This window comes from Eubalaena glacialis, chromosome 6 (genome assembly GCF_028564815.1).
Source record: "Eubalaena glacialis isolate mEubGla1 chromosome 6, mEubGla1.1.hap2.+ XY, whole genome shotgun sequence".
NCBI lineage: Eukaryota > Metazoa > Chordata > Mammalia > Artiodactyla > Balaenidae > Eubalaena > Eubalaena glacialis.
The window spans coordinates 95,391,063-95,405,509 of record NC_083721.1 but is presented as its reverse complement, the minus strand read 5'-3'; the positions used below and the strand labels follow the sequence as shown (position 1 = coordinate 95,405,509).

At 42.1% G+C, this 14,447-nt stretch overlaps 1 protein-coding gene across 1 annotated transcript; it reads right to left on the bottom strand.

Moving 5' to 3' along the window:
• Nucleotides 1-7,641: 7,641 nt before the first annotated feature.
• GHSR (growth hormone secretagogue receptor) lies at nt 7,642-10,920 on the bottom strand. Its single transcript, XM_061193430.1, has 2 exons — nt 10,125-10,920; nt 7,642-7,946 (listed from the first exon to the last, which is right to left on the bottom strand). Exons 1-2 carry the CDS (start codon nt 10,918-10,920, stop codon nt 7,642-7,644), a joined length of 1,101 nt encoding a protein of 366 aa, XP_061049413.1.
• Nucleotides 10,921-14,447: the final 3,527 nt, after the last annotated feature.

The window sequence follows — 14,447 nt, the reverse complement described above, 5'->3', positions numbered from 1 at the left end:
GCGCGCTTAAGTGCTGATGGTAGATGCCAGCAGAGAGGGGAGGGATGAAGCTTCAGGAGAGAGGGGTACAGAGGAGAAAAGGGCTTTGTTTAGGAGGGCGCTGCTCCCACTATGACACAGAGGAGGGGCAAAGAGCACGGGTGCCTCCATGTGGTCTTTTCCACGTGGTGACAATGAGCTAAGACAGATCCTGCCGAATGGCTTCTTATTTCCCTTCTGAAACCACGTGCTAGGGTGTCTGCTGAGGAGCTGGCATAGTTTGAGGAGAACAGAGAGGGTCTGAAATAGGTTCTGTAGAGAATAAACGAGCCGACTTCTGACACACCACCACGGAGTGCTGATGGATCAGGAGAGTTTGCTCACCTTGAATGTTTGGAGGCACCGAGCGCTTGGCACTATGAGATGTTTCTCTACGTCACTCAGCATCCAGACTGTGAAGCAGAGAAGGAGGACATTTTCTGAAAAGTGGCTGCTGTGAGGGTCATGGGTTGAATGAGGATCATGGTGATGGGACCCAGAGAGGTTAATGCTAAGTGATTGCCCAGTGTCACACGGCTGGTTGGTGATGAAGCCAGGAGTAAATCCTGGAACGTTTGGGCTCCAAGCCTTGCTACACCACCTTGTGTGCTTTGTTCCTGGAGGATAAATTTTGAAAGAAAAACCTTGTTCAATAAAGATTCTGATGTAGCTAAGCAGGCCTAGGTACTGAACATGTGGCCATGACTAGAGCTCTCCTTTCAGGAAACCAGATGCTCTTGCCCCATCTATATTGCCTCCTGTTGACTGAGGCTGAAATTATTTTTTCATTCCCCAAACAGAGGTGCAAATGTCCCCCAGGAGAGGGTCCAAGGGATCACTCCAAAATATGTCTGCTGCATATTGAAAAACCTGACAGAACCTTGTCAACACCCTGGCCACAGCCATTATCCAGTGTTGCTAAAGTTGCAGCTGTTTTACCAGCCTCTCTAATTTCTGTAAATGATTCATGAAGTTGCTGGGAGACCTCTGCCTGGCTGGGGTCAGGGCAGATAGAGAAGTCAGGAGAAGGGTTCTAGGCTGCAGAGCACCTAGGGAGGGGGACCTAAATAAGGGTTGTCTCATGCTTTGCCAAGTGACCAATGATAATAGTGGCCATTTTGTGAGCATTTACCAGCTTCTGGTAGTTTCCATGGGGGGAGGGGAAAGAACTTGCCTGGGGCCACACAGCTCCAAGGTCAGGACTGGAATGCAAGCCCAATGTGGGCTGGCTTCCCTCTCCCACCACCTCTCTGAAACTTACCCCTGTGGAAGAGCAGGTGTCCCAATGAGGAGCTGCACAGGTCCAGGGGTCAGAGTTAGTGCTGGGTGAGAAGACTTTGCCCTGAGGCTGGGGCTCCCCACAGAAGCCGGGCAAACCCAAGCTGCTGGAGGCAGAGAGCAGAGGGTGAATCCCAGAGCAGGGCTGAGAAGGAAGCCAGTCTCTGAATTATAGTAACTCAATTTACCATTTGCCATTATTACAAGAGTAATACACATTCTTTGTAGAAATATTGGAAACCACAGAAAAATAGGAATAAAATAGTTCCATGAACCAGAGAAATACTGTTAGGACTTTAGTATGCTGTATCTTTTCAGTTTTCTTGCTCTGTGAACATGCATTTTTTTTTCAAGATGGGGCAATATGCTTTTCCACTTACTAATATTGGGTAAACGTTTTCCCACATTATTAAAATTCTCCCACAATAGTGCATAATGCTCTAGAATAGTGGAAATGAGAACACTAGCACCTAACGTGGTCTGGGACCTAATTCTAGCTCTGCTGTTTCCTGACCATGTGACAAAACTCTGGTGTCAGTTACCCCTCTACCCCATAGGGAGAACAACAGACCCTCCTCCTAGGTATGTTGGCACAATTATATGAGAAAAGGAATTGAAAGCCCTTACTGCAGTGCTGCCTATATGCAAACTAACTGTTATCATTTCTGGAATTTCCTTTACAGATGCCCTATTCTCCGACAGTTAGGTTTTTCAGGTTTTCACAATTATAAATAAGACGTACTGAACACTATTACCTACAAATCTTTGTGGGCCTCCATAATTACGTCTTGGTATGAAATTACTGGATCAAATGGTATGCAAAGTTTGTACGCATTTGATACATAGTGTCAAACTGTTCTTCAGGAGATGTGTATTGTTTTCTAATTAATTTGATGGCCCCTTGAAAAAGCTGGCTATGAAATCAGAAACTGATGATGAGTGGGGAAGCAAGAAGCAACCAGCATTTGTAGATTGACCCCAGAATGTGAGACCTACCAAGTCCTGGGCAGGCCTGCTTGTCTCTCCTCTTCCACCTTAGAGTCAGGCCCAGGGTCTGCCACAGGGAGGGCCTGAAAGAACGTGACAGGCACTGAATGGCACTGAATTGAAGGAGAGGTAGACAGAGGAGATTAGAAGATAGTGGGAAAAGCCTTAGCAGATCAATAAAAACAAATCCCATGATTTGCTTCTTTGAATTACTTGAGCGTGTTACTAATTATTGCCAAGTACTACTTCTACATTTTTAGATACTGCTTCCAAATTGTAATTAACTCATATTAACAGCATACATATATAATTTTGTGGGATGTTGAACGTATTGAATTTTCACACTGTGATGGTTCCTTATTCTGAGATTATGTCCTCTTTACTTTTTAGTTTAATGTGCTTTTAAAATGGAAATGATGGTAACAATGGGTAGTAGGGTATTTTAAAGTCTTTTCATTAGCAAATAAAAGTTGGCCACCTTTATTGGTCTTCTAATTTTTAGTCTTAAATTTTATTGGCACCTGGAATCCATACGTCTGGAAGCTAATGACCAGGTGACACATAATCTGGTCTTTAAACTTTCATTTGTCCAGCCAACATTCAGTGAGTGGCTGCTGAGTGCAAGATGAACAGGAATCTCTGGGTCACACGTTAGCGGAACACCATGGGGGCTACAATACCCTTGGATCTGGGGGTAACAGGCTGTAAGTGACAGAGAGCTGGGGGAGCCCGCGGATCACAGTGCCTCACAGGGTCCCCAAGTCTTCTTCACACTTACAGGATTCTCTTACCTCATTATTAACTGTTGGAGCCCCTGGGGAAGTAAAACTCACTACAACAAACGCCTCCTCAGAGTTGCAAAATACATATTTCAGAAAGTAAAAGGACAAAATAGGACTAAATCTAGGCGAGCAGAGGTAAAATAACCCAGACACCAAGATTTATCCCTGTAAGTCGAAGAAATTAGCTGTAGTCTTTCAAAAGATATTTATTAAGCAATTGTTTGGTTAAGGACACACGAAGGAAGGAAAACCAATGCCTAATTTCATAAGACAGGTACATGGAGAGCTATAGTAAACTCTTTAACATTCACAAAAACCTTAAATAAAAAGAATCACAAAAACGAAGTATCATTAATGACATTTAGAACATATTGAAACAACATAAATCGACTAAGTTGTAAATTCTGCACAGACCTAGAATACAGCAGGTATCAGTGAACCAGGAGATTATGCTGTTTGAATATATTTATACGAGCAAGGGCTCCTTAGTATCCTAAATCTACAGAGCTAAAAGTGAAAAATATAAATGTTTTTGTTACTTGAGCCAGAGAAATGTTAATTTTGAGATGTTTAAATCACAGAAAGTCTTTCAAACTATTCTTCCCAAACACTTTCTCTGGGGCTGGGAGGCAGAATAGCTCTTCTGTAAAGAATATCTGTAAACATTTTGGTAGAATTTTCTGAGTGTTTACATGAGGCATGCTTTTTGCGGGCCTTAATGGTTTGCCAGTTCTGAGGGTAGTCGGTAGTCCTTTGAGGATATGTGTCACAGCATAAATTATTAATTGGAATTCCAGCAAATATCCAGGCAATTGGGAGGGGCATAGGCATGGCAGCTTTTTTTTTTTTTTTTAAGGATGATAATTCTCTCAACCAAAATGGCTAACCTCCAACACCCCGCAAGAGTTTGCATTCAAAAGGAAAAACACAAAACAAGCCTCATCCAAACCTTCCCCATCACCTCCTTCAAACAGATTATTGTCAAGAATTAACATGACTGAATTCATTTAATGTGAATAAATAAGTGACATGAACTTAGAGCAGTTAGCGTTTGCCACCAGCACATTGCTTTCTGTTGGTTTTGACATGGAGTTTATTCTCTGGATAAAAAATATTTGTGTTATCAATTCATCAAATTAACATTGGTCACTAATCATCTAGTTAAGTTCCAATCGTATATATCCTGGATAGTGTTGTAATTTAAATTGTAAAGAAATCATAGGAGGATCATTAGATAATGAATCATGAATGACAGTGTCTTTATCTTTTAATGGCATTATTTACAATAAATACAGTGTTTCTGAAAGCAGAGTGCTTTATTCTATTCACTTAGACACTGTGACAAGAAATTTTGATATATGTATACATGTATGTCACATTTTAAAGATGTACACACTTTTTTAAAAGATGGGAGTATTTTCAGGCACCAGTCTTGCAAAAAGTCTCACAGTTTTTTTTTAAATCTTAAATTCAAGTACATCAATAAATGAAAAACAGCAAAATAAATTATAGCTAAAATTGTCAACGTTGACCTAGCAATTGTAAATTGTAATGATTTTAGGTTCTTAATAAAAGCATTAGAGCGAAAAAGCTGGAAATTCAAGTCAAATCCCATCACAACAACCTTCATTGTAATAAAAAGTTGATTATAAAGAAATGGGTTCCAAGGTCTGTCCAGACATTAGAAGTATTTCTTATTCTCATTGCCACAAAACTTACAATTTTAAATAATTCACGGCAATGGATGTTTTCCTAAAAGCAATTATTCGAAAGTTCTTTCTCATACAACAGTCACTTCCTATAATGAAAATAATCCAACCCTTGATTTTGTGACACAGTGTGAGGTGTGGTGATAGAAACCTCACTTCCAGGTAACCAGAAAAATGGAAACACAGATTATAACTGAAACCAATTTCTTTACTTTTCTTACATTGATGAAGAATGCACTGGCAGACATATTAGCTACATCTACAAATTTGACTGGTTTGTGTAAGAACAGCCCATTTTGAATTTATTTTGAGTCAAATACACAACAGTACAGGGAGATGCACAGCACAGTGTCAACTGGAGATGTTTACTTCATAATTTAAAGATATTAGTACTATGACATATACATATACTACAGTGCATATACTATGACATAACATGCAAGTGGTCATGAACTCATTAAGGATAAAATCCTTGGCTTATGAATCTCTAGAGCTTAGAACACAACAAGCACATACTAAATGTGAAATGATAGACTTTTAGGAATATTTTTCCTCATACAAGTTCCTCTTTTCCCTGAGCTTTATACAATTTATGGAGCAGGATGAAGTGAAGGAGTTACAAACAATAAAAAGGCAATCGTATAAGAGTGCAGCTAAAGATCCCTTTCTCTAAACCTATTCTCTGAGATCCAGTGAAGGACAATAGTGGTCCGTGCTATGGAAACTATTCCCTTTGAGTGAGTTATCCTGAGACGGTGGACATGAACCCACAAGAAATTGGTGGGTGGGGGCATTAAATAATTAAAAGTTAGATTTGTTTTTCTCCAAATCAATCAACTATGTGATGGAAGTCAAGCCTTTTTTTGCTTGTTTCCTCTCAAATAGGATGTATTTGTAGACAAAAACTCTAAGGTTTCAGGAAATTGAATTACCTCTTTGAGATTTACTGGGCCCTATTTAGGACAATAAGGCTGAATGACCTAATTAGTATTCAATGGGCTTAAATGAATCAGTATTTTTAAAAAAATATTTATGCACTCCCAAGAATTAACTGAATAATCAGTTTGCTGAAGTTCTGCATTTAGACTAAATTGATACTACAGTTTTAGTGTCAGGAAGGATTTTAGAAGTATTTCTCTGGAGAAATTATTCTAATTATGATTATGTTTTCATTTTTTTAAAATGAATAGTCAATTATTTCTGCATAATAATCTTTACTTTTGGCAGGGGAAAATCAATCATGGCAATAATTTCCCTAATTAGTTCAATCGGTTCCATAGGTGGACCAATAATTTCATGAAGGAATTGCTTATATGACTTACTATTACAGGGGAGTACAAAAAAATCATTTTTGATTCTATTTAATATGTGAAGAGTTGACTATAAAGGAGTAATGTGAATATAAATGAAAGTTTTAGATTTATAACCAAAATGTACAATATTTAGTTGAAGGTGTCTAATCATTCATAATTATGATTACGAGGCAGACTGGAAATCCAAGTAAACATATCTATCAGATAAGCAGTGGGATGTAAATAGCATGACTAATTTGGAGATGGGACATGGCATAGGCATTTTGAAAAAATGGCTGTAAGATTTTTTAAAGTTTTGAATGTCAACAAACAGTAGCATTGAAGGGATTCTGAATTTTTCACCATTTGAAAAATTACTATGTTCACTAAGTTTCTGTAAACTTTCCAGGGTAAGTTATAAATTATTTCTTTATTTGCAAATCAAAGACTTATGACTGGCTTAAGTATTTTTGATAAGCCAAATAAGTAATTTGTGATTTTCTATAATTTTTATAGCCTCATTTCCTGAATATTAACACATGTAATCCAACCTAATTAAAAATGCATACATATTATAGTTCATATCCATTTTCTTCCAAGCAGAAATTATAGGGCATTTAGGTGTAATTTGTAGAATTTATCACTCTAACACTCTGCTATGCTAATGTCACTATAAAAAGATTTCAGGGAATGAGTATTTATTTTTAAATTTTTTTTAAGATTAACAATAATTTTACATATACTCCAGAGCTGCATTGTCCAATATGGTAACTACTAGCTACAGCTGGCTATTGAACACTTGAAATGCAACTAGTACAACTTGAAGAAGTGAATTTTTAATTTCAATTAATTTTAAACTTAAGAACTCACAGTTGTTTTATTTATTAGAAAACTTTTAAGTGTGTTTGGACAGCTTAGGTTAATGAATCTACTTTTTCTTCTGCAAAATTTATGAAATCGCAATAAATCAAGTATTACTGATGAACGCTCAATGTCCAAATTAAGATGAGCTGAAAATCTGAGACAAACCAGATTTCAAAGACTTTGTATAAAAAAAGAATGTAAAATTCTCATTAATAATTTTTATATTAATTACTTAAGTACCTTGTACTATATTTCTCCTGGACAGCACTGATCCGGTGCTCTATGAAAATTGCTAGTTTTTGAAAGTCATGTTTTAAATTTTTTATTTTAATGTCATTCTTTTAATCAAAAAAATTTTATCATTATGAAAAAGAAATCAGAGTTAGAATTTGTCTAGTAAGAAGTGACCTAATTGCCCTCTCTACACCACCTCCCTTCTCTGAATTGCAGAGCCCTTGCTAGCACCAACAGCAGAATGCAAAAATCATAGGCAGTGAATATGCAGAAATCGTGTATGAGAGCACTGATGAGTGTGCAATCAAATCAAACTGCTCACACATTACAAATTCTGTCTTTTCTTTCCCCCCAATTGTTTCCAGACCTTTGTGTCCCTAATTCCAAAATTAACCTTCAACTTCCTCCCAAGTTCTGCTGTGCTATGGCTTCCGGTTTAGAATAATAAGCAATGACTTTGCTGAGCAATGTGCTTGGTCATGTATTAATACTAGATTCTGTCCAGGCCCTAGAACTTTCATCCTTCAGAGTGGAGAGCTTCCTCTGGGAGAAGGGTTCAAATCCCAGAAGTTTGAACACTGCCACCCGGTACTTCTTGGACATGATGTTGTACAGAATGGGGTTGATGGCGGCGCTGAGGTAGAAGAGGACGAAGGAGACGAGGTTGCAGTATTGGCTGATCTGAGCAATCTCCAAGGAGCCAGGCTCGAAGGATTTGGAAAATAAGTATCGCCCTACATGGAAGGGCAGCCAGCAGAGGATGAAAGCAAAAACCACTACAGCTGAAAGGACAATGAGAAAGAGAATGTCAAGAAATATAGCAAAGTTCAAGAAATATAGCAAATCGCAATCAATTTTGAAGACATGGTTTTGTTTCGATTATGTGTGGTATGACCACTGACTTCAGAGAAATATCATTTTCTGCTCTTTCCTATATTTTAACCAAGATTGAGTCTGTCTGGATCCACAATTCAACCATTTTTACTGAGCTTCCCAGTCATTTCTAATTAACAACCATTTGAGTGATTTTGTGCTTGAGTTGACATATTAACTCAAGTAACTAGACAATCTAGTCACAATAGTCCACAATTTTATATGTGTTAGATCAAACCTATATGAGACAATGTAGTTTTACTCAACCATAGTTATGTATCAGAGTTTCCTGGGGCACAGATTCCTTGGATATAATACAGACTCACTAAATTAAAATCTCTAAGAAGGAGACCAGGACACCTGTTTTCTTTTTTCTTTTTAAAGTTTTACAGAAGACTGAATATGCAGTCAGGATTGAGAATCACTGAGCTGAATGAGCTTTTCCACCTAAAATAGACATAAGTAAGGTAGAAAAGGCCATAAAACCAACTAACATTAATTATCATCCATCCAGGCCTTAATTTTGCCCATGTAAGGTTGCTTTCTTCAAGACCTCTGCATTTTTAGATTAAGTTTTTAAAATTCAGAAATCAGAGGAAAAATAACAGAAAATAATATTTTAGTACTTGTACCACATTAGTGATTCCCTTCCAACTGTCAAGGCAAAAGAGAGTCACCAGTGAGGATAATTAACAGCTTAAAAATAAAATTAGAGGAAATTATTAAACGTATTCTCAAAACTAATTTGCATAGTAGCAACTGACTGCCCCAGCAGCAAATGAATATTAGAGTCCCCTGGGGGGCACTAGCAGGTTTACAATCTATTAGTCATATTGTGAGAATCACTGGTCTAAAAAATTAAAAAAACTTGACATTCTTTGAATAAACTCTATCACTTTAATATACAGGATTTCAAGAATTGTAAAATTACAAATCAAAATCATCCTAGAATAACTTCTAAGAAGTACTATATATGCAAATAAGTACAAACTGTTGACTACAATGTCCAAATAATAAAATGTGCAGATTCTGGTTTTGAAAAAAGCAAGGAGAATTAATATTTTGCTTAGATGTGAACACACTTTGTATTACTTCACTTGTACCAAACACATATACTTAAAGAAGTTGAATTTATGCAATAACGATTCAGCATACTCCTGGGTGACACTGCACCCAGATGTTCTCTGAAGGACCATTTGGGGAGGGATAGTAAGTTCTGTCAGCTCCCACAAATTCTCCTTTTCTCATTTTGGAAGGCTGCCTATCCTAGCTTATCTAGCCTATCCTACTTGGAGAGAAAAGTAATCATGAAAACAGAGACCCCAGCACTGATTTGTCACTGACTTCCTTACAAAGCCGTATAAACAGCATCAGGGTAAACAGAATTGATGCAATTATCTGGGAAAAAAAATGCAAGTCAGAAAGCAAATCACAATGTTGAAAAAAAAATGAATCTTCTCTGATAGAATTATCCACGATGATCACATCTTTGGTTACATTTACCAATGAATACTTTCTAGAATCAATGCCTGCTCTTTTTCACCCTTAACACCTGCTTTTCTTAATGCAACTTAGATATCTACAAATTGAGGCAGGAAGCGTAACATCACCCTTAACACATTTTAACACCACAATATACTCTTTAGTGAAAGATCTCGTTCTGAAGCAAAGTTTCTGGGCCAATATAAAACACACTTTAGAGAAATACAAAGGTGGGACATTTTTCCATGAAAGAGAGAAAGGTGAGACCAGGAGAAAGAGACACAAAGAGATAGAAAGAGACCAAAGAGATAGTCAAGGGGCGGGAGGAGGGAGGGAGAAAGGAAGGGAGAAAGCAAAACATAGATATATAGAGAGATAGAGCAAAAATGTAAAACAAAAAACAAACAAAAATAGAGAGACAAGACAGTGAAACTAGAGACCAAAGACAGAGCTCAAGACGGAAAAAGGAGAGAATAATTGAGAAACTTACAGGGAAACAGAGACCTAGAGAAACTGGGGAGAAAGGCAGACTCAGGAAGAAGGGGAAAGGCAGGGGAAGAGGAGGGGACCCGGGAGAGAAAGCTCAAGGGCGCACCGAGACCCACCCAGCATCTTCACGGTTTGTTTGTGGTTCTGGTCCCTGAGCGAGGCGCCCACCGCTGCCTCGCCGCGTCTCCTCCTCCACAGCTTCCTGCCGATGAGGCTGTAGAGCACAGTGAGGCAGAAAACAGGGAGGAAGAAGAAGACGCTGGACACCCACACCATGACAGTGAGCAGTCCCGAGCGCACCGCGAACTCCGTGGCGCGGCACTCGTTGGTGTCCCGAGGGTCGGTGCCGTTCTCATGCTCCACCCCGACCAGCACGAAGATGGGCCCGGCGCTGCAGAAGGCCACGGCCCAGATGACCAGGATGACCAGCTTCACCCGGCCCTTGGTGACCACCACCTTGGCCCGCAGCGGGAAGCAGATGGCGAAGTAGCGTTCGACGCTCAGCGCGGTGATGGTGAGCACCGTGGCGTAGGTGCAGCTCTCGCTGACGAACTGGAAGAGTTTGCAGAGCAGGTCACCCAAGTTCCAGGGCCGGTAATGCCAGAGGCGGACGAGGTCGAGGGGCATGCAGAGGAAGATGAGTAGGTCGGAGAAGGCCATGCTGGACAGGTAGAGGTTGGTGGTGGTACGCAGCTCGCGGAAGCGCGACACCACCAGCATGGTGAGCAGGTTGCCCGCGATGCCCACCACGAAGAGCGCCACGCAGGTGGCTGTGACGCCCGCCAGCAGCGGCGCGGGGAAGAGCGGCAGCAGCTCGTCGACCAGCGAGTCGTTGTCAGGGGCAGCGTCCCAGCCCAGGTCCGGCAGCGTGAGGTTGGGCCCCGGCTCCTCGCTCGGCGTCGCGTTCCACATGCTGCCGGCCCTGCTTAACTGGCTTTGGGATGCGGCTGCACTGAGAGGCTGGATCAGGCGCTGGTCCCGGAGAAGCTCTCCTTAGGCGCAAGAGAGTGCGAGGGAAGAGCAGGCGCGGGCTCTCAGGGAGGATGCTTGGAGAGGAAAGAGAGGGGAGAGGCAGCGGCCGAGGGAAAAGGTGAGACTGAGAGCCTGGGCGGGGAGGAGGGGAAGCGAGGGAGGCGGGAAGACACACACACAAACACACACACACACACACACACACACACTGGTGGAGAGATGGACCGAGTTGACCCACCGCTCTTTCTGGCACCTCCCCTTTTCCCCGTCCTCTCCCCCAAAGTCCTTCTCTCCCAACCCAGACTTTGGCCGGCCTCCACACAAGTACCTGTCACCGGGGCAGCCCCGCCAGCCCTGCCTCGCCTTTGCGTTCTGTCTCCAGATGCATCTCGCACTTCCCAAAGCGTCCCGGCGCGTGGGCACAGAGGAGACCCGGCACTGCGTAGCTGGAGCGCGAGGAGCCTCTCTCTAGCCTTGGGTGCTGCCTGGCTAGGGTGGCCCAGAAGGGCAGATCACACCCGGGGATGGGGCCGGGCACGGTGGGGAGAACACCTTCAGTTCCCGGGACCTGAGTTCTTCCTCAACAAGGGATAGAGTTGGCTACGGACCTGGTGGGGAGAAGTGAGCGTGCACAACCGGGTTTGAAAAAGGGAGGTAGGGAGTGTTCCGACCTGAAAGGAGACCAGTGCGCCCCTGGGAAGAGCCTCACGCAGTCCTAGAACCTATCGCCGTGTTAGCGAGGAGAAGCAGGTTCAGAGAGGTGTGGCCACTTGTCCAAGGTCACACAGCGAGTTGGGGGCTCAAGAGCTAGACTTGGCTATCCCACCCGGTGGACTACTGAGAGCGAAGGGGCAAGATGTGTGAATAAATTGTGTTCGGATTTCCAGCCCTTTGTACAGTTCCCCAGCTCGACGGTGGTAGGGGATATGCTGTGTAGGAGATAACTTTTGCCTGCTGCAAACCTCGGGGGAAGAGGAAGGGCTAAGGGGCGTGTTAGCGTGGCGGGGCGTGGGGGGCAGCTGTCGAAGGGGGAGCAGCAGAGGCTGTAAGGCTGGCACGTCGAGGGCGCACAGTAAACATTTTCTGAGGCATGGACGAGAGAGATCAGCCTTTGGGTAGCTGTGTTCACTTGGGCAAGTCATCAACCTTTTTGTTTTAGATTTCGAGGATGTTGTGATGACCCCTGGGAAGGGATGCCACATGCTGGCGACAGAGTTGGAGCTCCAGAAATAAATATAGGCGGCGTTGCTGTTATTGGGGTTGCTATTGAGGGGCTATTGAGGGAATGGGTCGGAGGCTGCCCCTACGCTCGCGAGGTGACTCTCCTGGACGCGGCCTGTGCGTCCCCTGCCCGGAGCCAGGAATCGACAACCGAAGGTGCGAGACTCGCGGTTACCGGCTAACTCACTCACCAACCCGCCGGGCCTCTTCCCGCGGGCCACCCTGGGGGCAGCCCGGGAGCGCGTTCAGCACCGTGGCCAGCGACCGGCCCTTTCTACCTCGCCCCACAGCTCTCCCTAGCTGAGGCTCCCCGCCCTCACCTTTTTCAGTTCGTCCCTCAGCACCACGGTCCTGCTCCACGAGGGAGCCAGGGAGATTCCTCCCAAACACAGACCCGTATTAAGCGGCTGCGCTGGCCGCACCTATTCACGCTCACTTACCCGTGGCCTAAATTCACTGTGTATGAGAGAGGGCTTTCCTGAAGTATTTTAGTGCGTTTGCACATGCCTTTGCCAGACGGTTTATGTCACCTCTGCCAACTAAATTGTTAATGCTTAGAAGTCCACAAAAACCTAAGGATGAATATATGCACACGTGCATGAAAGATTCCACACATAGTGGGAGACTGAATGAGGAAGTTTAATACAGGCAACTTACTGGAAAACACGCTACATAGGTTACCAGGGCTGTGTGACAGAAAGTGTACCAAAAATCTGTTTCAACTACTTTTAAAAAAAAAGATTACAACTAAGTCAAGCCACCAGTTGCTAACAAGTTTTTTTTAAAATCAATTATTTGACTTTAACACTTCCCACCCTCCATTATCAATAGATTTATGTGTGCAGACAAGTCTCTAGGGGGAGAAAACAGACTGGGATAAATAAAAATACCGTAGGAAGCTATTGTTTAAGAATAAGAATCAGGAAAATATTGTGGGACATATTTCTAGTCTACTGAGTGCTAAAGCAATAAATAAGATTTAGCAATAAGCTAAAGCTGATAAATGGGAAAAATCTTCTAAAATATCTATCATGATAAAAATTTGGCATGTTGGCTAAAATAGCCAGATATTTAACTGCATTCAATTATTTTCCAAAATAAAGACAAATCTGTATTGTGTCATGAAGAAAAAACAGGGGATAGTATTGAAATTGATTCATTCATTTACAACCCATAATATTATAAAAATATATAAAACTGTCTATTAGTATGTGTTAGGCACTGGGAATAACAAAATAAATAAAAGTCAGAAAGGTCCTGTATTGCAATTCCAGTACAGTTTGATACGTGCATTTAAAGAGGCATGTACAACGAGCTCTGCTGAAATATGGAGAAACAATGAATTGCATAGAGGTTCTGCCACCTGAGTTGGATCTTCAAAGTTGAGTTCCAAAAGGTGAAGCAGAACATGCTAAACTGTTCAGATGGGCACAAAACCACATTGGAGCATAAAAGCCCAGCATGCCTTGTCCTATGAATGGTATGAGGAGTATTATTATGGATTCATGGATTTTTATATATTCAATGAGTACCAACCAAAATTATGGTTATTTTTTCTTTTTTATGCTCAAATTATCCTATCTTTGTCCAATGAGATCCCCTCCAAGCTGGCTCCAGAGTCTTTTGACATGACTTACTTAGATTTTTTTTTTTTTTTTTGGTTGTGCCGGGTCTTAGTTGCAGCACATGGGCTCCTTAGTTGCAGCAGGAGGGCTTTTTTGTTGCGGCTTGCCGGCTCCTTAGTTGTGGCATGCGAACTCTTAGTTGCAGCATGCATGTGGGATCTAGTTCCCTGGCCAGGGATCAAACCCAGGCCCCCTGCACTGGGAGCGTGGAGTCTTAACCACTGCACCACCAGGGAAGACCCAGACTTGCTTAGATTTTGAGAACTTCCTTGTCAGAATTTGTGGCGGCGTAATATACCCCTTGCTCACCTTGGAAGTTCCCTACTCTATACCTGGGAGCAGCCATTTCTCCAATAATCCCTGGTACCTTATAGTGGGGAATGGCATTTAGAAACTTAAATTTGGGAAGTAGGGGTGTTTATTGCCCCTGTAGTATTATGGACTAGACCCTGTCAGTGGACAGAGCTAGGGTATATGTTTCTTGAAAAAGTCATGAGATAATGATGATGATACAGTAGATAAATCAGACACACCCTTAGCAAATGATCAAAATTAACATCACCAGTGTGATACTCTGGGAAGGACACAAAGTCACTTACTTACATGGTATTCCAGCTAGGA

Coding starts and splice junctions, on each gene's coding strand:
- GHSR (XM_061193430.1), bottom strand. CDS start 10,920: ATGTGGAACGCGACGCCGAGCGAGGAGCCGGGGCCCAACCTCACGCTG. Junction 7,947..10,124: donor ACAAACCGTGAAGATGCTGG/GTGGGTCTCGGT, acceptor TTGTCCTTTCAG/CTGTAGTGGTTTTTGCTTTC.